Genomic DNA, 25,861 nt, shown 5'->3' with positions numbered 1-25,861 from the left:
ACGGGGGGAATATACCTACCAATTATACTATCATCTAGTCATTTTTACCAACCCTTTCGAGATATGAAACCAGAAATGGCTTTGATTCCTCTACAGTACCTGTTAGTATACCACTTACTTGGATTCCTACGAAGTTTTACTTTTCGTTGAAATTTCCGAAATGTCATAAGCGACAATGTGGTGCTAAAGTGGTAGTACTTGACGGAAGAACATCTGAGGGATAGTCACTTTTTGTCCTCGATAACACTAATCTTTTCAAACACACTAGTGATCATTTTGGATCTTCAGGAGGAAAATCGACTTCCGTTTAAGTCCGTTCTAAAGTAGATTATTAGCAAATTCCTTTTCCGGTTTTTGGACGTTCCCACCCATACTAGTTTCCTGAATATCTTTTGGTGCTATACTTGTCATTTTGATGAGCATAGGCGCAGGAGTACGAATTGTTATATCTATGGTCAGTAGAAATCCCCAAAGTAGTAAGCATCTTCCCTAGAATTACTGAAACCACTTTTCAGGATCAATTCATTACCAATCATTTGAGACCATCTACCTGAGCATGCTCTAACCTATAATCACCCTACGGTGGCACTACTAATTAACGATGTTGTCCGATATGCAGAAGTTGTCAACCAGTATTGAGGTGGTATGATTTCTGATACCGAAAACATGTTATTATCTAGGAATGATACCCTTATGCCAGAACGTCGGTTCACAATTTCAGGGTAGAGAACAATATCAAAATATCGTATATGTGTTAATTAGTGGCACGACTGATAGACTGATTAATAGTGACTACTTGAGCCGAAGAAACTAAATTGTAGACACTTAGGAGCAAGCTCTTTTGGAGGATAGTTTAAACTCATAGTTCTATTAACTATTTTACCCATCCAGGTAACCAGAACATTTTGACCATTCATCCTTGTGGTCACTGCCGCCCGACAAACACTACAATTAAAGCACGAGTTAATTTTCGCTATAAGAGCGATTTGAATATAGAGAAAGCTGTGAAGACCTTTTAGTTTGCATCGTAGTGAAAGGAAGTAGTATAGTACGTTTCGAGAACTCATATCTTTGGCATCATTTCTCCAAATTTTACCTTAGATATCACCAAATGGTGAAGTGGAGTACACCATCGATCCACTTTCTCGTACTATACCAGTTTTCCCTTGCGACTTTTCGAACAAGTCTTACTTCATTGAGAGAACTTAGTTACTAAAGCTTACCGATTAGGAATTTATCCAACCAAACACCTTATCTAGGAAACCTCTAACCTATTCCCAAAGGCAAAGGGCCGAACCTTAGGGTTGTACTTGGATTTTAGGAATTCTGTCAAGTGATGATTAAAAATCGTTAATACTCACACTTCGAATTGATGGTCTACCCGACCAACCTTTGTAATTCGAGTTTTCTTCCATAGTCTGACAAATTCATAGTGGGGAGACATGCTCATCTACCTCGGCAATGAGACCAAATTCTTCAAACTCCCCTTGAGGCCTGGAACAAAGCCCAAACAACGATAAATCCCACCATTTCTGAATGGTATCATGTGAATCACCACCACCATTAGACTCCCCTTGAGGCCTGGAACAAAGCTCAAACAACTATAGGGGCCGCAGAGCACCGGAGGTGACGGATCAAAGCCACCTATTTCTAGGGTTTCAGTTGAGTTCAAGGGAAATTAGAGCTTTTCCCGGCCAAATTGGACTTGGCCACAGGTACAAAACTTTGTCTACTCATTGAGATCTTCATTTTTGAAAATTTTGGTAATTTTTGGAAATAGTTTATTTTTCTGGCGAGTCGAGATGGCCAATCACCATGTGTGGTAGCGCGTGGGTCGAGACCTGAGCTGCCCATCCTAGGCTAATTTGGATGCCCTGATTCCATATTTGACATCTGATTGACGGAATTCCATTGTTTGGGTATAATTTCGTTAAGGTCCGCCACTTATTATAACAATCGACGATCCGACCGTTGGATCGTCACCAAAATTTAATACATTATAGTACATAATATTTGAGGACAGTAGGAACTTACGGATTAGGAGTCTAATGTATGGATCTTCTCGAATTGGATTTGTAAGTTCATAAAATAAAACGTTGACCGCCACTTAATTTTAGCAATTGGCGGAGATCCGACTGTTAGATCATTTCGAAACTTTAGGATGTTGTTCTAGAAGCTTATTGAAACCCTTGGGAAGTCACAAATTGAAAATCAGAGACGCGGATCTTCCAGATTGAGTTACGTAGGGGTGTGGACCCTACCGTCGACCTTTGACCAATGATTGATTTTTGGTCAATGGGTTACAAATCATTCTAGAACATCCTTGAGGATGTGTTTTATGTAAGTTAGATGTTCTATTGATAAGAATTCTAAGACATGATTTGATCATTGTTCTAGGGGACGATTGTTCGAGACGCCTTAATATTCATGCTAGGGAGTTGTAGCGCGGACTTCATATGAGTGGGTCTTTTCCTTATATATATATGATTTCCATTTATGCATTTGAAAAATAATTTCTTATATACCCCTGGATTAGACTAAAGTTTATAAGAATTAGCGAAATGGAATTTATGAAATATGCCAAATCCTACGGGATGCGCAGGTAAGTTTATTATGTTGACTAAAAGTATTGAATCATTATGGCATGCTTATATTTATGTAGGCTGCTCATCATTGCTGCACCCCGATGTTAGTGCTCGCCCAGGGCCAGGGCCAGTGTTTCACGTGTATGTTCACCTTCGCACCGCACCCTCGCCTTGGATCCAATTTGGTGCCAGTCGTGTCGTACAGGTTGCATTAAGCAACTCCGATTCGTAGGTGACTGCGAATAGCGCCAGTTTTCACGTGATTGTAGCACTAGAGCATATATTATGATTACACCCAGTCCTATCATACAAGTTGCATTAGGCAACTCCGACTCATGTGCTAGCATGGATTGATGAGCATCAGTTCAGTCGTATAGGTCACATTAGGCGACTTCAACTAGTGTGCTAGAATAAATTTTTTGAGCACCTGATTTTACTTATATTACTGTTGAGATTTTGTCATTTTGGATATCCTGCCCTTAGTTACGAGATACTCTGCCGTAATGAATTCTTGAGATTTTGCAGGCTATGGTAAGTATTTTTATACTATACGTATTAAGTATATTTTAGAAACTATACTTGTTTTATGGCAAGGGGTTACAATGTTTTCAGAAAGGTTTTTATAAAACTTTATTTTCAGGCCCACTCACTCTTGTTTTTCACCTCTCTAGGTTTTAGTAGCTGAGCTTTCTCATCGACGAGGATTCTTGGCAAATCTTGGAGCAGATGATTACCTTTGCTGGTATAATTCTCACCCTATCTTATTGTACTGTACTTATGCTCTGACATTACGTGTGAAATGGGTTCATTCCCGCTCACAATGCACTCTTATACTTAGGCACTTTTAGGTTTAAATTTACTCACATTTTTCCATATCACTACACTTTATGGCTTTGTCACCTTCCAGGTATCGGCCAGCACAGCTCGATTCGGAGTCCTAATGGACATATCGAGTCAAAATGTGTCACACAATGTCTTAACCAATTGGCATAACTCACGTCTGCGCTTAAAGAAAGAGAATTGACTCATCATAAGGAATACAATTCATACATGACTATAATGTGTTATAATAGGTCCAAACTGCTAAATTTTAAGGCAAAATTAAACAACCGTGTGCCATAAAGCAAGTTCCACTTAAACTAGTTTTTGAAAAATCTGAATACCAATTACCTCATTTTAAAAAAGAAAGGGAAGTTAAAGTAGCAGAAACAAGCTTAAGAGATATTTAGAAGCTAGATCATTGATGCTTGTAGCTACTAATCAAGTTGAGAAGTGTTGGGAACAACTAATCCCTCATCAGATTCAGGAAAAAAAAGTTAGTCATAATTAACTTCAAACTTGAAAAAGCATGCATTAGTATTACTGTATTAGGGATGAAATGTAGTTGGTCAAAGAATATCAGCAGCCATTACTATAATCACTACTTTTCCATTTTCTGTGATTGAAACTTCATCATCGATCGACCTTCTTGTGTTCTGCAACATGTCCAAGACCTAGGGCTTTTACGTATAATTCCTCCTTTTCACCATCTTTTTCAAGTGCGACTAGCAAAGTTGAGTTGATAACTATAATTATGCAATATATTATCAATGATTGCTCCCTTTAGGATGTTTGTTCAATTTTCCTTCTTATTTATACTAGCAACTTGACCAAAAATAAATCCATCGTACGTTTTATTATTTCTTTAAAAAGTTTTATTTTTATTTTTATTAAGTACCTAAAATCGTCAAACCTTTTAGTGTCATTCTAAATTGGTCTCAACCTTTTTAAACATTTCAAACAAGTACCTAACCTATTGAAAATGTTATATCTGTTAAGTCCCAATTAAAAATTTGCTAAATTAACTAAGGCTTACTGTGTTTCCAAAATCAATAAAAGGTCATGGAAGCATAGCCTCCACCAACTAACGATCACCACCACCCCATTAGGCCATCACCTCGAAACACAAAACTACCAACCTACAACTCAAGCTGCCAACATCGAGAAGAAGGTTATGGATTGTCATGATGTGGCCACCACCATCTTTATTTCCCACAAAGAAGAACTTGAAACTTTATGAGCCAAGAATTGACGAATGAGGAAATCACGTAAGCAAAAACAAGTTCCTTGAAACACTCTTTGAATTTTTAACCCTATTCTATGGTAGAAGATTTCTCTTCTGATCTACTTTCAATTTGGGTCCATTTTCAATTCAATTCAATACCTGTTTGATCATTGAGTTCCATATTTTATAATCGATGTTTGCAATTTAGATTTTCAGACAACTAATATATTAATGTTGACCATGATATATCTAGTTGATGGGTTTTGAATATAACCAATGTTTGAAAAATTCACTGGGGCTTAACACCATCATATACCTAGTTGGTGGGTTTTGAATATAATTTATGTTTGAAAAATTCACTAGCGCTTAAAGGATGTGACATTTTCAATAGGTTGGGTACTTACTTTGAATGTTTAAAAAGTTTGAGACAAATTTGGAATGTCACTAAAATGTTGGGGTTTTTTAGATATATACCTAATCCTTATATATATATATAATATCATGTATTAAAGTATAATACTTTCTTTACAAGTTTTTTTATGTCAAATTATTTGGGTGGTATATATTAATTGAAAAAACGTCGGTTAACTGGATACCTAATTATGCAGATCTATGTTTAGTTAAGTTGAGTAAAGCAATGTTGATTTCCTTTATGGACTCAAGTAGAATCTTCAATTTACATAATTTAGATGAATTTTATCTGAATTAGACCTATCTTTTCCTCAGAAAAAATAAATACATCACTTTCATTTAAAGATGATGATTATGATCTCACCTTGTAATGCCCTAGAAAAAGATATAGAAAATGGAGGATCATGTAAAGGAAATTAAAGTGATAGAAATCTGTCTTCTTAGGAGAAAGCAAGAGAGACTAATTAAAGTGTGGAAAACCTTTGCATGAATTGTAGTTTATTGGTTCAATAATGTCAATAATGCATTAAAGTGGTAGATCAAAGTTGGGAAATCGTTGTTAAATATAGTTGCTTTCTTTCCTTTTCTTTAATTGCAATGCAAAATGGGGCACGTAAGGCAGGACCCTGCAATTGCTACGTATTATCGAACTAACAACTACAGAGCCGTCTGCTTCAACAAAAGCCAGAGACTTTGAAAATTGGTCTGGTTCTTTAAAAATCATTCAACTTTGAAACGTAGTGACATTCTTCTTATTTCTTTTTATAGATGATGGAAATAGACGTATAATGATTTACAAGCGACATGATTCTGCAAAAAAAATTAAGAATTTGGGTTGAGTTGTATCGTGGCGGATCTATATTGACACAATAAGTGCATGTTCCTTAAAGGGTTAGGTTAGTGTTTATTTGCGAAACAAGTTTTAACAAGCTAGTGACACCAAATAATAATTGTGCGAATGTATTCATATATCTTGACACATTCAGTTAACAGGTCGTGGTTTAAATGCAAGATAATTTCATACCAACGCAACACAAATACAAAAAACATATGACATGCTTTTTTTTATCTTTTTTTCTTTTGTGTTTTTTTTTTTTTTTTTTTTGCTTTTTAGAAATATCACATTGCTGTTGATTGTGCGTTAGTCTAAACTCTCCTTCCATAGACCATCGGGGACCAATTATCGACAGAGGAAGATAAAAAAGGGAAAAAGTGTCCATCTTTGCATACGCAGTGATGGAATTGAAGTGCATTTTTCATTGACAGAAACAAATGTAAAGACAACAAAAGGCATCAGGAAAGGAGAGTCAAAGAAACATTTTCTGACCATTCACTCGACGTTGATAAAAAGTTCTCACAAGTTTTAAACGATCAAAGATGTACATTCAACGAAAAATAACTCGCACTTTTACGAAGGGGCTCCAAAACCCCACTAATATTTCAAGGCAGCAGATATTTTCTTCTGAACAAGCTCCACTCCAAGACGGGGAGATAATCTGGGTAGAGTTTCCTGAACGGGAAAACAATATTTAGTCAGATGAAACTACAAATGTGACCTGCGAAACCAAAAAATTCTAGATTGTTTCAGAAAAATAATGTTAACATGCTAATCATCAAATTGCAGAGTGAGGAAACAAGCGCAAGTCTTGTACTATCTCTACAAAATATCTAAGCCATGCTAAAAGGAAACGAATGGGATAAGTAAACTTGCGATGATTCAAGCAAGATAGGCCACCTCATAGACGCAATTCCATCTATTATTGAGTTGGGTGTTGATTTGATAGTCAATCCACTATCTAAAGCAAAGTAATTGCTTGATACTTGGCAAAGCAAAAAATTTATATATCTTGAAAAGAGATTAACAACTAAAGCCATATCATTGCAATCATGCACAACAGCAGAGGGAAAAATGCAAACTCTAATCATATAACTATGACTGAGAAAATTTGATCATGGATCTTACGACAAAGAGAAGGGAAAAAAAATCTGAGACACCAGATAGCAAAGGGGTTCTGTATCCGTCAGCAGGCATTTAGAGTCAGAATCATATGTGTCACAAGACAGTTCAAAGCAGCAGGAAAAGAGAAAAGCAAGAAAGCAAAAACGAAGAATGATATTTGAAAATAATGTCTTTAGAATTGATTACAAAAGGTATATGTCCTCTGGGACGACCAACTACAAAAAAGTTATGGAAAGATAAGGGCATGTACACATCGATTCAAAAGTAAAAAAAAAAATATCAAAGGGTAATGGAACACGTTATCTAATTGTTGCATGTGCATATGATGCCTATGCCAATTTTAATCAATCTCAAAGAAGGATAATTGGTTTCAGCATCTAATTAATCTGCTGGTATTGAATGATATTTTTGCACAAAAAAAGTTCATCAGAACAAAGTTCCAAAACAACCAAAAATAATATAATCGACAACAAACCCTAGGTAGCATTTACAAATTACAGTTACAAATCACTCAGCTTAGGATTGAACCAAACTGAAATGGAGACTTTGCCTCAATTATAAGGGCTAGCTCACAATCTATGACACAACAGACTATCATATGAAATGGTTCACTTGATAATACAGAAAATTTTATGGGATGTCCATTCCTTTCAGCCATATGATTCTGAAAAATTATAATCCCCATAATAGATAATTTATGAGATTCATCGCATCACAGACATACAGGCATTAAAATCATCTTATTTGAATGCCATATTTATTGTTTCTCAAATGACTGCATTATGGAGGCCATCCGTAAAATAGCTTCGTCAACAAAGATGTGATTCAACCATTCACGGTCAATAGGAGGATATTAACTCTGTCTTTGGTGTCATGATGGCCATCAAACTTTAAGAAATTGCGCCAGGATATTGGAAAACTATTATGAAAGCAAAAATGCAATATAAACTATAAAGGATACAGTAATCCAATAAAAGGGAGCATTATCATAACATATTTGTTGATAAGACATTTTGAATTATATTACTAAATAAAATAAGATAAGTTGAACAATGATATTAAGACAAGAAATTAAACTAATAACAAAATACGTACGGAAGGAAAGAAGTCTACTTTGGAAGTAGGCCTCATGTTACGATATGAATCAGCCTATCAGGCTTAACAGGTACCTCAACCCTTATTTGGCATGAGCTAAACTCCAACTGGGATTTCTGAAACCAAACCTGTCATAGGTTTGTAAAATACCAAAGCATAGTTGCTTAAGGTCTGGCCCGGCCACGATAGTTTGCCTAAATTGCATTCCTTGTGTGATTTCATTTTGCAGTTTCCTTGTTTATTCTAAAATTCACGGAAAGCACACATAAACTCAGTACGACAGCTTCATATGCATGTTTTGCATTTAATGCATTCTTCACAGAAAACGAGTTAGTTCCAAGCCTCCAACGTAGGTTCATGAACGGAAGTTCAATGTTACTATGTAATTGAGTAACATTGCTCAACCTGAATAATACCCCCGGTATTCTATTTAAACAATAATGCAGTAAAAGTTCCAAGTGACTTAGCAGAGCAAATATGTTACTGAATTTGTGAGATTTTCCAATGCAAAACCAGCACATTGCACAAATTAATCTTCAAATTAAGGCCAACCCAACAAACTAAATAGAAGAAACAAACCTCAGTGCCATCAGATAACACTCTGGCCAACACTGGTATCTCAAACTGATAAGCACTTTCCCACTCTGGATTGCTTGTAATATCCCTAACCTGAACAAAACCAACACTGAAAACTCCATTACCAAACAGAGAAAAACAAAAAACTTCAGATTGTAAATGTTAGTAAAGATAAAAAAAAACCTTGATGGGTTTACCTGAAAATCAACATCGTGGAGGGACTCAGGACCGGAAAGTAAGAAAGCGGCCTGAAGTTTTTCTTTGAGGCCATCGCACAAACAGCATCCGGGCTTGGAGTAGAGAATGAGTGCTCTTGAAGGCTTTGAAGAAGAAGAAGAGAAAGAAGAAGAAACCGCAAAAGGGGTGAAGACCCACCTCGCCCTGCGTGTTGTTAGCAACAAATTCGAGGCTGGCCTTGCCGCCAGTGCCATTGTCGCCGTCGCTGCTGCTGCAATAGCCATGATTCCGAATGCTTAGCAAAGTGGGACTGGCCCAATTCTCTGGTCTTCTGCACCGGAAGCCGTGTAACTTTTTCTCGGGCCGGACCATCTTTAGGCTTAGTGTCAGCGACTCGGCCTAGCCCATGTTTTTTATTTGTCTCCTAATTTTTATGACATATTAGCAGCATTGTAAGTGGGATTTTCAATTTTAATTTTTAATTTTTAATTTTGATCTCATTGTATTCTGAGCAAGGTCAAACGAAATATAAAAATATAATTTATGAATCGAAATAAATTAGGAGCATTTTAAACTCAATCGCGAATGTAAGTCATATATACAAATAGCCTTACAGGGCTGTCAGTAGTCATACAAAAATGTGAACTATTTCAATAGTATTTTGAAATAATATATGTTTAGTTCAAACTAATCAAAATACTCATTGAGACAATTTATACCAGCAAATGACACTTTACCGTAGTGGAGAAAAACAAAGATACTTATGCATCTTGGTGCGAGTTCAATCCCTACCGATCCCCTCCCTCCCCCACCATCCAACAACTAGCAATTTAATCCACTAAAACGCTATCGTTTGCATAAAAAATAAAACAAATAAAAAATGGTCCAATTCGTCCCCACAACCCAGAAAAAGAAGAAGAGGAAAAAAAAAAAAAAAAAAATAGGCCAGTTCATCAGTTCATCCCCGCAACCCAGAAGAAGGAAGAAGAAAAAGGAAGAAGAAGAAGCAGAAAAGGAAAAAAAAAAAAAAACTGTCCAATTCTTCCCCGCAACCCAGAAAAAAAAGAAGAGGAAAAGAAAAAAAAAACAATCTAGTTCATCAGTTCATCAGTCCAGTTCATTAGTTCATCAGTCCAGTGACATCCGACCCGGATCGGGATTCGTATAGCATGATCTTCTCCCCAATGCGTACTCTCCTACTTCGGACTGGGTCTCCCTCATTTTCTTCGCCACGAAGCCCTCGTTCTCAGCCTTCTTCATCTTCTGCTTTTGCCACCATTGATTTACCTTTTTATTCAAAACCGACGCCATTCCCCAAAACCAGATCCACCCCTCACCCTTTCTTCCCCCTCCCGTCTTCCCCAAACCCAAAACTAAAAACCTCACCGAAGCATTGGGCTAGCTGTTTCAGCGTCATCGTCGCCTGGTACGGCGGCTTGCGAGGGGGTTTATTGTCCAAGTCCCACAAGATCACGACTTTCTTCTGCTTCGGCATGTCTATGCTCTGTTTGTTTTGCACCATGTCGATTTCAGAGCTTGCGGATGACTTGATGACAGCGCGGCAGCAATTCGTGGTGGTTGAGGTGACGGCAATGGTGATGATGGAGAAATGGGTGGTGGAGGACGGGTGGGAACGGGTTTTGGGTTGCAGAGGAGAGAGGCGAGAAAGGGGGGAGAGAGAGGAGAGAGTGAGAGAGATTTTATATATATATATATATATATATATATTTTTTTTTTTTTTTAATTTTGAATATTTAATTATTAAAAATATATTTTATTATTTTTTAATTCAATTGGATTAGTGAGTGGGACACGTGTTGGGCCACGTTAGCATTTAACAGAAAAATTAACAGAAAAATTGACAGAGGTCTAACATTGGCACAAATTCGTAAGATGAGGTATGAAAGTGTTGTGACATCAATAGTTGAGGTAGTTTTTTGTACTTTACCCTTCTTTTTTTTTTTTGTGCCAAAAACCTTGTGTGTGGGTTTAAAAACCCAAGAACATGCTAAAAGAGATCTAGCCAGAGGTCAGACTCAACGCAACAACAAAGCAAAAGGAAAACCAATGACGAACAAGCGGAATGAAAGGGTAAAATGGTAAAAAAAAATCAGAATACAAAGGAATCGAAGGGCATTTCCAGTCGTAAACTGTTAGTAAAATGATAAAATGGTAAAAAAAAAAAAAAAAAAAAAAAAAAAAGGAAAAAGAAAGAAAAGAACACAAGGGAAGTAGAGGGCATTTTTGCTTGGGTTTTAACATAGAGACAATTAAACAAAGATGAATGTGCATTTTTTTCATAAAAGGGGACTTTGAAAAAAGGATTGCCCTAAGTTGCAAAAGAATAACAAAAACACCAATGCTGATGTTGCACTTAGTGATGATAAATCAATGCTTTGATTGTTAATTCTGCTTGTGGTGATGTATTAATTTTGGATTCTAGTTGTTCTCATCAAATCGAGATTGGTTTAGTAATCTACAATTTGTAAATATTGGAATTGTTTTATTGGGTAATGATTATCCTTATGATAAAAAGGGAGCATGAACAGTTAAGTTGAAAACACCATAATGGCATTGTTAAAGAGTTGTTTAATGTGTGGTGTGTTTTTGTTTTGAAGAAAGTATATTTTCTTTAGGTCATTTGGAAACCAATGAGTTTAATGTGACTATGTTAAATGGTGTTATGAAAGTTACTAATGGTACTTTGGTTATGAAGGTAATCCAAAAGCATAATATATATTTCCTACAGACAAAACAGTTTTAGGTGGAGCAGCAACCATTTAAATAATAAAAAATAAAAAAAAAACTAGATTATGTCATTAGCATGTTATGGTATATGAAACTTAGGCATGCTTGTGAAAAAGCTCTTCAAGCGTTTGTGAAATAGAGATTGTTGAAATGACCCAAAACTTGCAAGCTTGGCTTCGAGCATTGTGTTTTGGGAAAGCAAACCAGAGTTAAAATTGGTACTATTGTGCATCAAACTAGGGGAATCCTAGATTATGTGCTTTCAAATATTTGGAGTTCTACCAAGACTACATCATTGAATGTTAAGCACCGCTTTGTAACTTTTGTTGATGACCACTCTAGAAGAGCCTGAGTTTATATAATGAAGCATAAACATAATGTGTTAACTATTTTCTTAAATTGGGAGAAAATGATTGAAAACCAAACTAGTTAGACAACTAAATCTTTGAGGTCGTATAAGGTGGTGTTTACACATCTGATCCATTTTCCAAAGTTTATAGAGAAATAGGCATAATAAGGCATTTCCCTGTATAAAGAACTCCCCAACAAAATGAAGTTGGTGAAAAGTTGAACATAACGTTTACTTGCAAAATTTGTAAGTTGGCTCAATTTGGTTTAAGCAAGGCATTTTCGGCAAAGCAGTTTCTTATGCTTGTCATATTTTCAATCATTTATCTTCAGTTGCAATTGAGGGTAAGATACCTATTGAGAAGTGGATTGGAAAACCAACTTTTGATTATGATTTGCTTCATATTTTTATTGTCCTATTTTATTCTCTTGTGACTCAAAGTAAGCTTGACCCAAGAGTCAAAAAGGCGATTTTTGTGGGCTTTAACAGCGTTGGAAAAGGTTATCACTTGTGGTTTCCAAATTTGAAGAAACTCAGTAATCAATTGAGATGTGACTTTTGATGAAATTTCTATGTTACATAGCAACTAAAAAACAATAATGGATACAACTCAAGCTCCTAAGAGAAATTTTTAGGAGGTGAAATTTGAAAAAGATTGTTCCACTACTCCAATGTGTGTTTTGATTGAATAAGAAGTAAATGAAGGTTAAGAAGATGAAGAAGATACTTGTACCCAACAACTGACAAGAAACATAAAGAGATCAGCAAAATATATTGATTATGTCGTTTATGCCCTTCCTTTTAATAATGCAAAAATTCCAGAAAATTATAAGGAAGCCATGAACAACTCAAAAAATATTGAGTAGGTTAAAGCCATGGATGATGAATGAATTATGTCGTGATGAACAAAACATGAGAGTGAGTTCAATTACTTTCCGGCAAGAAAGCTATTGGCTGTAAAAGGGTGTATACTAAGAAGAAAGGTCGTCCAGAAGATAACAATGTGAGATTCAAAGCACAGGTGGTAGCGAAAAATATGCACAAAAGGAAGATATTGATTTTAATGAGTATTTTCTTCAATTGTGAAGCATTCATCTATTTGTATTATGTTGGCCCTTGTTGCATGATTTGACAAGTTAAACACAAATGAATGACAAGTTTGAGATGAAAGATCTTGATGAAGTGAAAAATATACTCAGTACGGAAATTATTCATATTCGAGAGAAATGCTTGGTGTATCTCAAATAAAAACAATAGTTGCGTAAAGTGCTTCGACATTTTGGTATTAATGATGGCACCAAACATGTGAGTAGTCCAATGACTCTTCATTTTAAGTTGAGCGCTTTGTGATCTCCAAGAACCAATGAAAAGAAGTTGCAAATGAAGAATATTCCACATTATGATTGGTTGGTGGCTTAATGTATACTATGGTAATGTTCTCGACCAAATACCGCTCATGTCATTGGTTTGGTTAGTCACTATATGCACAATCCAGGAAAAGAACATTAGCAAGCAGCTAAATGAATTCTAAGATATCTACATGGTACTAGAGATGTCGGCTTATGTTTTCAGTAAAGTGATAGTAATTTTGGGAATTTTGTGGTTGAATATATTGATTTCGACTATGCTGGAGATTTGGATAAAAGAAGATCAACTACTGGTTACTTATTTACTATGGCCAAAGGGCTAATTAGTTGGAGGTGGTGGGTTGTGGACTACTTTAGTACATGTGTGAGGCAGGATGGCAAGGTGACATAAGCATACATAATTCAATGTACATGCATAGTTAGTCGAACGTTGTATTATGTTTAATCTTAATAAATTAAGGGTTAATATTGATCTAGGTTAATTGACGTGCTTGTGTTTATGTAAAATAATTTTAAGAACATGTGCACAAACTTAAATGAAGTTTTGAATTCGAACCTTTAGATTTCATATGAAGACGAATTCATTATCAAGGCTTCCAAGTATTAGCCCTCTACTAGGTCCTTCTCTAATAGGTGTGGTGGCAAGGGTGTGTTTGTGTTGCATTTTGTTTTTCATTTTCTCTAAATTGGAAAACCTAATTCCCTTCTCTCTAAATTTGATTTCCAAATGTGTAAGATTTATTTGGGTCAAAAGACCCTTTAGGCTTATATATAAAAAAATCCATAAGCCATTAGAATTACAATTTAATCCTCATTTTCCACACTATGCTACAACCTCTAGGAAACCCTTCCTTGGGTTTTCCTTCCCCTCTCATTTGCCACAGGGCTTCGGGCTATAAAACTTTAGTAGGCTAGGTTTTCAGTTGTGTTTGCACACCCTTTCAATCGAGGGTTGATTGTATTTCTAAGGTCATAGAGATTACATCAGTGGGTTTGAAATACCATATTTACACGCTAGTTTGAAATTCAAACTTTACAACAGCATAATAAACTTAGCTAAGAAACATTCAAAATATTCCTAGACTTATCAAATTCCCTTTGAGATAAAGAAGAATCACGCACACAATAAACTTGAGAGTTTGAATGTAAATGGGAAGTCCAACTTGGTCTAACATCCCCCCGCAAGCTAACAGGTCTTTGCACAACTGGAAGCTTGGATACTAGCAATTTAAATCATGATGAAGACAACCCTTTCGTGAATAAATCAGTGGTTTGATCTTGGGAACAAATAAAATTAACTAGAAGTTCTCCTCTAATGACCTTCTCCTTGAAATGATGATAATCCACTTCTAAATGCTTGGTTCTAGAATGAAAAACTGGATTGGATGCTAGTGCAATGGATGAAGCATTATCACACCATATTTGGTGACACACCCCGACCGAGATCAGGGCGTGCTGGCCGTCACGTGGAAGTGACGTAGCCACGTGCACAGTGCGGAAGCTAATAAAATAGTAATACAAATAGTATGAATAAATAAAAACAACTAGCAACATAAGGTGATAAAACAAGTGCTAGCGTAGGTGAGACACTAAGTTCAGAGCAGCAAGCCTACAGCAGTCCAAAAGAAAAATGATTTGACAACAATACACCCGAAGGTGACCCTACGCTGGTGATCGTCTGTCAGAAATGCCGGGAAAGCCCTCTGGGAAACCACCGGACCCGCTAGACAACTAGAACCTGGAGGGGCGCAAAACAAAAGCGTGAGTGGGCAAAAACAAAGCTTTTCGAAAACCATTTAGTAAAATACATTCTAACCCCTCGCCGTAAAACCTGTATACTTCCCAGAAAATACACATATATACGTATATACAGATATGCCAATCATGCTCAAGAATATGCCATGTCGGAACCTCAGAATGAAATGCAAGTGCTCAGGTATAAATCATAACAATAACATATAATCTGGTAGCCGGAGTCACCTAACGTGACCTGTACGGCTGCATGTAGAGCTCAAATCTCAAACTCAATAACTGAACCTGCCCACGAGTCAGAACCACCTAAAGTGGTCTGTACGACAGGCCTGGGTGTAATACATATAAACGCTCTAGTGCTACGATCACGTGAAGGCTGTGCGAATAATCGCGGGTCACCTACGAGTCGGAACCACCTAAAGTGGTCTGTACGACAGGACTGTGCACCTAACTTGGATCCAAGCTGAGCGTGTGGTGCGGGAGGTGAACATCACGTGAAGGACTGTGCCCTACACTGGGCGGGAGCACTAACACCGGGGGTGCAGGTTATGAGCTCTCTAAGCATCTCAAACCACTACTGAAACATAAACGTGAATAACACTCACCTGGCACTTACCTGTGCGTCCACAGCACCCAATATGCATATGTATATATATGCAACTAATAATGTACTAACAATGCACAACCAATGATAATGTAATGCATGGCATATGGCAAACAATAATTCAAATATATTTCTGGGAAAATATAAGTATATAGGTATATACGGAAAACCAAAAGCCCACTCACTGGTATGTGGAAGGGTCGTAGCCCCCCTGCCTCGAGTGACCACGCTCGTCCTCGGGATACGTATCACCTATATGCGAAACAACTATAAAAACGTTAATTTTAAAGCAGATAACCAACTTCTCGTAATAACTTCTCATACGTTGCTCAAATTGGACAAATGAATATACCAACGTGCTCTACACAACCTCAGGATCACACCCAAATTTTTAGAAAAAATTTTCACCGCCGCACGCGCAGGCACGTGCCTGGCACGCTGACGGCGTCAACTGACGCCGTAGGGAATATTCTGTTAGTTCTAACGGATTCCGTTAACGGCGTCAGGAATATTCCGTCAGACTTGACGGAATATTCCGTCTCCTTCCCCGGCGAACCTCCGGCACCGTCGCCGGCGCCGGAAAATCGCGAAAACTTTAAACTTCGATATCTCGCCCATTTTTCATCCAAATTTCATAATTTTGGCACCAAAATGAAGCCTAGGACTAGGGGAACACAACCATACAACTTTTAAGGGTTAAAAACCATGGAATCTCACCTGCAAAATCGATCCAACTCCGGCCAACTTCGAACCCAACGATCCCGACGTCTAATTCCTTCAAACGAACTACTCCGAGTCTCCTTGGGACTCCACCAAGCTACCTACAAGCTTCATTTTCCTTAAAACGTGAGAAATCACGTTTGCATGAATAGTACCCAAATCGGACGTCGTCGAATCAACGTGAAAACGATGGAGTTCTCACCTGAAAATGGTACGACTGGACTCCCACGAGCCTCACGAGCTCGAATGTGTACTCAGTTCCTTCGATCTGTGGAGATTTAGTGTGCTTGTGTGTGTGTCCGTACGTTTTCGAAGAAAAAGGGAAGGAATGGGGCTCGGGACAATCACAGGGAAAGGGACAGAGGGTTAGGGAGAATGAGAGTGTGAGTGTGTGGCCCAACACATGCCAACACAACACAAAACAACCAATAGGCGTAAAAGAAGCGAACTAAGGGCAAAATAGTCTTTTCACACGTGCGTTAAAACGTTTTTGGGACGGGCTGTCACATATGGGGTTTTAAAAGATTCAAATGCATGTCTCTGAACAAAGAACGTAACCAAGATAATTCAGTAGCCGTGTATGCAAGCTGTTCGTATTCAGCTTTCGTACTCGACCTGGAAACGGTTTTCTGTTTCTTTGAACTCCACGATATTAAATTTTTACCCAAATAGATGTAGAATCCTCCGGTTGAATGACCCGTGTCTTGATTCCTTGCATAATCCGCATAAGAAAATGTGGTCAGTTGAACACCTCCAGGTCTATAAACCAAGCCTTAATCATATGTAGCCTTCAAGTAATGCAAAATTCTCTTGATTACCATCCAATGAGTGGTGTTAGGTGAATGCATAAACTGGCACACCTGGTTCACTGCATACAAGAGATCAGGTCACGTAATCGTCAAATATTGAAGGGCACGTACAACACTTCGATATAACTCAGGATTGCCAAATGGTTCACCCCCAAATGCATTTAGTTTCTGTCCGGAAGTAACTGGTGTCAAGATTGGCTTAGCATTAGTAAACTTAGTACGTTCGAGAAGATCGAGGGCATACTTGGATTGTGTAAGATGCATACTATCACCACAATGAGTTACTTCCACACCAAGAAAATAATTTAGAGGGCCCAAGTCCTTCATAGAAAACAAGGTGCCCAACTTCTTTACTAACCGAGCCATTTGATGCGTATTGTTCCCTGTGAGCAATATATCATCAACATAGATAATCACACTTAGATTCTTGAAAACCCAATTCAAGAAAAAAAAATCAGAGAATCGCCGAAACCAAGCTCTCAACACTTGTTTTAAACCATATAAACTCCGCTGCAACTTACAAACATGATGTGGATACTGTTTGTCAATAAACCCCATAGGTTGCTTCATATGAACCTCCTCTGTGAGGTATCCGTGCAAGAAAACATTTTGTACATCCAACTGCCTTTCATGCCATTTCTTCGAAACTACCAAGCTAAGTACGAGACGAATTGTGCTATGCTTTACAACTGGACTGAAGGTCTCCTTGTAATCAATTCCTGGTTTTTTTATGGAACCTATGGGCCATTAACCTGACCTTATGCCTCTTTATCAAACCATCTGCCCTTCTTTTTATCTTGAATACCCACTTGTTAGGAAGGAGATTCATGTTGGGATGATAAGGCACAAGACTCCAAGTACCACACCGTTGCAGAGCACTAAATTCCAAAGCCATTGCATTCTGCCATTCTTGGTGCTTGATTGCCTGACTAAAACAAGTGGGTTCAACCATTTTTTTGTCAGTAATAACATGTAATGCATCCTTAGGATTAGGCTTTCGAATCCCTGCTTTGGACCTCATCATCATAGGATGTGCTGGGAGAGACACCGATGCATTTTGTTGGGATGTAAATGACTAGGAAACATGTTGTGTTTCTTGGTTCACAGGCACAGACTCTTGCTGATTTGGGATTGGGTCACTAGGACATGGTTCACTATGGCATAGTTCATTAGGACTTGGCGCACTAGGGCTGGGAAGGCTAGAGGTTGGTTCAATATGAAACGGTGAAGGGATAGGCATGGGAGAGATATTTGGGATTATATTTGATACAGGCAGTGGAGAGACTGAGTGTGATTGGGATTCTAGGTGGGGAATAGGGATAATGCTAGGCTTGGGTAGACTAGGATTATTTGTTGATTGGGTAGATAAATGAGAATGGTGAAGATCAAAAGTAAATAAGAGGTCAAGGTTAGATAAATTACCTTGTGTGGAGTTCGTTTCCTTGTGAAATGTAAGTTCCTTAAAAGGAAATGAGTCCTCATCGAATAGGACATGGTGAGACCAATAAACTCGTCTCGTGGAAAAATCCAAACACTTGTATCCTTGATGATTCAATGAGTAACCTAAAATAAATAGAAGGCCCAAACCAGTTAATTAAAATAAAAAACATTTACTATAAACCTAATGCATAAAAAACATTTAATATAAACCATTTATATTAAATTCAACATTCACCAATTTTATCCTTCGATATCATTCTAATTCCATTAAAGCTAGCAGTGGATAATTTGATTAATCTAATTTTACATAATTTTTTAACAATATTTTACATAATTAGAAACCCTTCAAAATTCAACCTTGTAGGATTATCCACAAACCAAATAGTAACATCTAGCAATGGTTTTCGACTACCTAGATTTGGCATAATGTGTTTGAATTCATACAACACATATTTAGAACATTAGTTATGGTTACAATGCAATTTAGTTCCTTTGTCTACTATATTCCGATCTTATATTTTAGAGCATGGAACATTTGTCAAACTCTAAGCATGAATATGATAGCCCTAATGCATCTTCTGTTCCTTGCTTTGGCCAAAGACTTCTGGAGATAAATCATCAAGGGGCTCTTGGAATATTATCCTTCATGATTACCTAGAAGGTGACAAATTCCTCAATTATCTCAAATATCTATTTTACAATAATTAGTTGGAATTTGATTTGTTTCGAATTATTTAATAATCCCTGTGGAGAACGATCTTGCAAGATCCGTTTATACTACAATAACCTTGTCATTGTTGCAAGTATTATAGGAGTTTTTAGCCCGTTTGTGTGTGTGGTAAATCCTTATCAAGAAATTGGCGCCGCTGTCGAGGATTATTTAAAATAATTCGTTCTAATCATATTTTCAGTTAGTTATTGCTGTATATATACATTAAAAAAATTAATTTTTTTTTTTCGTTTTTATTTTTTTTTTACGGATTACAGCAATACTACAGTGCAGATTACAACAATATGTGCATGGTCAGCACCCGTTTAGTAGTGCAAAAAATGATTCCATTTGATCTGGAACTTGAGCAGATTTTAAGGAGACGCAGGGAGCAAAATTTGCAGGGGATTCCTTCATTGCAGGGGATTTTTCTGCAGTCTTTATTTTCTGGGGATCTACACAGTAAGGAAACAATAGCTTTTGTTATTCCAAAGTCTGGTCAACCTTTAGGGGATTCATTAACAGCTCATGCCACTAACATATCAAGTTGCATTCCTTATCCGGAAGTGGAGGAAGGGTCTACATTTGAAATAAAGCAGCACATGTTGAATATTCTACCTACATTTCATGGGTTCTCAACCGACAATCCTAACATGCACATTGCAAAATTTTTAATGGGTTGCAAGAATATTTTGGTGAGAGGATTTTCAACCGAATCTATTAAACTTCGATTATTTCCTTACACATTAAAAGACCAAGCAAGGAGATGGCTCCACACACTTCCATTTGGAAGCATTAGCACTTGGAACCAACTCAATCAAAAATTCTTAAGCAAGTATTATCCAGCTTCAAAGACTCTTGACATGAGAACTCAAATTTTATCTTTTGCCCAAAAACCAAATGAAGAGTTTCATGAGGCGTGGGAATGGTTCAAAGAGTTGATTAGAAAATGTCCACATTATGGTATTAACAGTACTGATCAAATGCATATATTTTTCAGAGGGTTAAATATGACTACAAAAACTCTTCAATGCTTCATACGGTGGGTCATACAAAGATAAAAATGCATTTTCTACTTTAAGGTGGTCAGTTTTCAAACAAGCTATCGAATCAGCGACAGCAACCGATGATTCAAATCCTTGGTGGTCAGTTTTCAAACAAGCTATCGAATCAGCTGGAGGGAAACTTGCAAAGCCTGAAATTTTGTCATCAACTACCGATGCACAATACATGAGGCAGCAAGGCATTCCAACGCTTGGTTTCTCCCCAATGACGAATACTCCCATCTTACTTCATGACCATAATGAGGTTTGATGTTTTTACCAATCCCTTTAGCACGAACTTATCATGAATATCTTTTCCTGACTCCGTCTCTGTTTTGCAGCACCTAAAGGATACCATATTCTTGAAGGGCATCAAAGTATATGAATCTCTAATCAGTGCCTTGAGTGAGCGAACATCTCAATAGCCACTCTCTCGCAGTATCAAATGGAGACGACAATTATCATATGCTAAACTTGAGATGGTGTCAGTGCTGCACCATTCCGGGCGTTTTGCACTCAGGAGACGTAAGGGGCGCCGTCTGAAAGGTTATGTGTTGATTTAACAGATTTACAAATTGTTCGAGAAAAGCGTTATAAATTGCCCACACTGAATAAAAGTCCTGCAGCTGCCATTTTAGTTGCACTGGATCTACTTTTCACGCGTCTTGCTGTAACAACATTATTGTACATTCATTCAAATGCTATATATGATTGGATTAGAGAGATCACGAAGTTAATCATGATATGTATCACCTTAAAATGAGACACATTTGCTTAGTTCCACTAATGAATGTAGACATCGATTGATTATTTATTTGTTTAAAATTATTTCGTGGACTGTTGATCAATATAAATGTATGATCCGTGTTTGTAAAATTTGTTAATCGATTGTGTAATCTGTTAATGACAGTGTTCTATGGCAAATTCCTCGTAATTGCTATAATGACATATTTACTTACCGTAATCTAATACACGAAGAATCAGGAATTAGATAATGGGAGGTAGTTGGTCTCATACCCGTTGCTTCCTTCACATATTCTAACTTGTATGATTCATGACTTCTTCATTTCAAGTAAGTAAACATTCGATTATTGCTGATGTTACAGTGGTGCATTTGTAATATAATTAGAAGTTGGATTATATGTGCAAATGGATAGCAGATGACGTTGGTTAACATAAGCGTAATTATCCTTAATTAAGCAATGCGCATGCCATGCCTCATGTCATAAAACAGTGAATTGAATTGTTCAATATCTCTCTTAATCGTTAATTATAGCCACTTGTTATGTCATTAACTTAAGGAAAATTAAGCATTAGACTTTTGACTGGATCGTCACTTTCACTCATGAGATTTCACAACGATTGGAAGAAAATGATAAACAAAATTAAAATCGGGGGAGCAAAGTCGTTTTTGTCAAGAATGTGTGCCTGGCAATGCACCTAGTTTCTTGGTGCTTACTATATTCAGTCTTTAAAAAGTTTTTTTTTTTTTTTTTTTTTTTTTTTTTTTTAATACAAATAATTCTGAGAGAGCTGAGAAGAATTAAATATAAGATCGCTTCGGCTATATAAATAAATGCACTTCACCGCCTGATCTATATATCAGGGGTAGTTGCCACAAAGTAAAGGTTTGGCTAGATTGATGCATGATTGTCCGTCGTCATTTTAGAGCTTTGCAACCCTCATTTGCATGTGGGTGCAAGATGCTATCATATACCATTGATGAGCGCAGTAGTGAACTCACTCAAGATTTCACATCATGAGGGGTCTTTTATTGAATGTAAAAGACTTATACAGAGCAATACATTCTTATTTCTTATTTTTCTATTACATTGATTGAAACGTTATTTCTTTTCAATCTTTTATTAAAGTTCTTTGGTTTTTCTCCACGTCATTGTTTTAATAACAAAAAAATTATCATAACCTCTTTTTAAATTTCTTATGTAACATAGTAATAGTGAACAAATAAATATAGGTCAATTTATTAAGCAATATTGAACTCCTTCAATTTTGACAAACCTATTAAACAAAAAAAAAAAAAAAAAAAAAAAAAAAAAAACCTAAGAACTCAATGGGAGTTGCCCCCTCTTTCCTATCATATATTTCTATTTTTAATTTTTACTCATTTTTTAATTTGCAATCTTTTTTTTAATCTGTATAAATTTTCTTTTTAGTTTTAATTTGTATCCATATATTTTTTTTTTGGTACCCATATTTTAAACTTTTATTTGTAATTTTGTACCCATAATTTTTTGTAATCTTTTATTTGCATCCATAATTTTAAGTTTAATTTGTTCCCATATAGTTATTTTTATTGGGTTAAAACTAGAGGGATAAGCATCCCCAGTGAGGGGCTCTATATGGGGCTGGAAAAGTGGTGAATATAGTCTATTTTAGAGCTCCGAGGAATCTTTGGGGCTTTATAAAAGAATCTCTCCCAATGAGGGGCTATATCTTTCGGGCTCTATATGGGACTATATATATTTATTTATGTTGTAATTTGATTAAGCGATGATTTTTTTTTTTTTTTTTTTTTTGTGTGTTAGCTTTTCTTAAGTTGATTTTTGGACTTGCTATCTTAATTTTTTTTGTGAACCCTTCAAGCTAAAAAGTTCAAATTGTGACAAAGTTAGATTTCATCACTTATGAATCGTTCGTTGGATTAGATTCCCTTATCTCAATCTCATCCGTTGAAAGAAACAAGCCCTCACTTCGCCTTTTGAAATAATTTGATTTTCACGTATAACACAACAATTTACCTAGCACCAATTGGTAAATTAGTATCATACAATTTTGAAAAAAAAAATATTTGAAAATTTCACCCATCAATGCCCATGAACATTAAATCAATTTGAAATTTTAATTCTTATGGAATTTAAAACAATCATTAATTAGCCAAATTGCAAGAAAAATAAGTAAGAAAAAAGAATTTAAAAATAATAAAAGGAGAGTATAACACAACAATTTACCTAGCACCAATTGGTAAATTAGTATCATACAATTTTGAAAAAAAAAATATTTGAAAATTTCACCCATCAATGCCCATGAACATTAAATCAATTTGAAATTTTAATTCTTATGGAATTTAAAACAATCATTAATTAGCCAAATTGCAAGAAAAATAAGTAAGAAAAAAGAATTTAAAAATAATAAAAGGAGAGTATAAGTGTATTCGCAAGTGGAGGGAAAGTGATTAAATTTTGCTCACATGGTTGCTACTTTTTTTTGTGGGACCCACTGTTTTTTTGGGCTAGATGTAAACCGATTTTATGCTACCTAAAAAGGAAGTTGCTAGCCCCAGTGGTGGATCTAGCCCTATTTTCTGGCTCATTGGGGATGAAATTTCTCGCTAAGGCTAGAAATGTTATAGCCTCATGGAGGATAAAGCCTCCATTGGGGATGCTCTAATACGCGTGCACTTGATATTTACTAAATAATTTAAAATGTTTAGGTTTTTTTTCTTAGGTTTGATCAGTGACAGAACTTCATTACATATCTCTAATATTAGAAAGCTAGAAGAGTACTTTGGTGTCTCAAGGTTTCATAAAAAATCTCTAATATCTAAACTCTACCATTAAAAAGTCAGAACATAAATATCTGATTACATTGTAAATTTGTAAACTCGTCAATAAAATCGATGGGTACAATTTATCTTTTGGTATAATCAATGGGTACAAGTTATTTCATAAACCCTAAACCAAGCTTGGAATATGTACCCAAGCATGGAGTATGTGCGAATCCGAAAAATGTACCCAAACACATGTAAATCATCATATGATCATACTCGTCACTTTCAAAAACAAAAATTGTGGCACATAATTTATTAAATCAAACAGAACAAAGTATGGGTACAAGTATTACTCATTCAAATTATGGGTAATCTCTAGTACGAAATTTGAATGAGAACAATTATCTACTACCTAGATAATTAACTTCAGTGTTTTCAACAGTAATAGTAATGTTAATATGCCGATGTGTATAAAGTCAATGGACTTTGATAAAAAACTGAAAATTAATAAGGTTTCAGTTAAAGAACATTGGTGATTAGAGACCGCATCCAAAGTCTCTCATTTATTTCTAATATACACCAAAGCATTATATAGATTGATTATACTCCCATGCTACGTAGAATTAAATGCTACGAGCATTGGGTGGTCTGTATTAAAATCAAATTTTGCGTACTTCAGCAGATGGAGGAGCAGGGCAAATTCAACTACCTATAAAATAACAAACAACCATGATTAACCTTTGGTATCGGTGGGGTACTAGTCAAAGGCTTTTCGACAATAAAGTTAGTAAGCAATATGTGACTCAAGTAATGAGCAAGAGAATAATGTATGCGTTATCAAAGCGTTTTTCAAGATGAACCCTATATGAGAATATTTATACCAGTAGGGAGACCCTTTAGGATATATAATCATATTAAATCGGGAGAATCCAACAGGATATATAAGATTAGATATTGTGTCTTCTTAGGAGTGTGATAGTTTCAACGAATGTCAATCCATATATTGTAAGAAACTCCAAGAGTATCGAAAACCTGTTGGATCCCCAATCGAATTAGGTTTTCGTGTCTTGGGGAAACAAGAATGGTCAATGTAAGCAAAGTCAGCATACTTCGCCTATCTTTTCAAACTACAGTAGGATGTGGTGGCATTGCTGGTCCGTTTGAGCAACTCAATCAAAGTTGTTGAGTCTATGATAGGACTCTTGAGGTATTGTATTTCGATCCGTCTTACTCTGCTCCTGAAAAATCATGATCCCACAATTGCCAATAACTATGTATCTGAAATGGCGTTCCGCTTTAGGATGGATAGTTATCCAAAAAACATGTCTTTGGAGCTAAATCCAAATACATATCGTTAAAGATTCTTTTGACATGTGGCAATCCAGTCTCGTTACCGTTGCAAAGTAGTGGAGACGTATCAGATTCAAACGCGTGATCTCAAAAATTATTCCATAGAGACAACAACGATGGTAGACATTGCTATGTGCACGAGAAATGATGAGCTACTTTTTGTGTTTACCAAGTGATTCCGGCCGCCAGACGCATAGATCTTGAGATGAAATGGTCTGAATCCAATGATGAGATGATTCCAAAAAAATCTTATATAAATAGCCCGGATTTCTCGTCCAACTTCCTCATGCATCCAAATTTTCTTATGGGAAACATCTCTAAGCGTTCCAGCCTTTCCAAGCTTTCTTACTAAATTTTTGCTCTATTTCCTAAAAAATGACATCTTTGAGCGTGCAACATTTGCCACCGATTGCAAGTCCGTCCATCAAATGCTTTATATGATTGAATTAGAGAGATCACGAAGTCAATTATGGCATGTATCACCTTAAAACGAGACTCATTTACTTAGTTCTACGAACGAATCTAGATATCAGTTGATTTATTTATTTATTTAAAACTATTCCGCAGACTGTTGGTCAATGTAAATGTATGATCTGTTTGTAAAATTTGTTAAT

At 36.3% G+C, this 25,861-nt stretch overlaps 1 protein-coding gene and 1 pseudogene across 2 annotated transcripts; both read right to left on the bottom strand.

Moving 5' to 3' along the window:
• Window positions 1-6,245: 6,245 nt before the first annotated feature.
• Window positions 6,246-9,237, bottom strand: LOC137718431 (uncharacterized). Of its 2 annotated transcripts, none has more exons than XM_068457981.2 (3): window positions 8,869-9,229; window positions 8,675-8,764; window positions 6,246-6,550 (listed from the first exon to the last, which is right to left on the bottom strand). In XM_068457981.2, the coding sequence occupies exons 1-3, from the start codon at window positions 9,130-9,132 to the stop codon at window positions 6,473-6,475; spliced, it is 432 nt and encodes a 143-aa protein (XP_068314082.1). In that variant the 5' UTR covers window positions 9,133-9,229; the 3' UTR covers window positions 6,246-6,472. The 2 variants fall into 2 exon arrangements, with proteins under 2 accessions (XP_068314082.1, XP_088554305.1); XM_088698179.1 differs by lacking the exon at window positions 6,246-6,550 and adding an exon at window positions 8,093-8,211 and having other exon boundaries at window positions 8,869-9,237.
• A 10,976-nt stretch (window positions 9,238-20,213) lies between these two features.
• Window positions 20,214-20,313, bottom strand: LOC137718895 (small nucleolar RNA R71; annotated as a pseudogene).
• Window positions 20,314-25,861: the final 5,548 nt, after the last annotated feature.

Source organism: Pyrus communis, chromosome 8, assembly GCF_041283825.1.
Source record: "Pyrus communis isolate YQ-2024b chromosome 8, ASM4128382v1, whole genome shotgun sequence".
Lineage (NCBI taxonomy): Eukaryota > Viridiplantae > Streptophyta > Magnoliopsida > Rosales > Rosaceae > Pyrus > Pyrus communis.
Note: the sequence above shows the minus strand (reverse complement) of the source record. Positions and strands in the feature narration are given on the sequence as shown.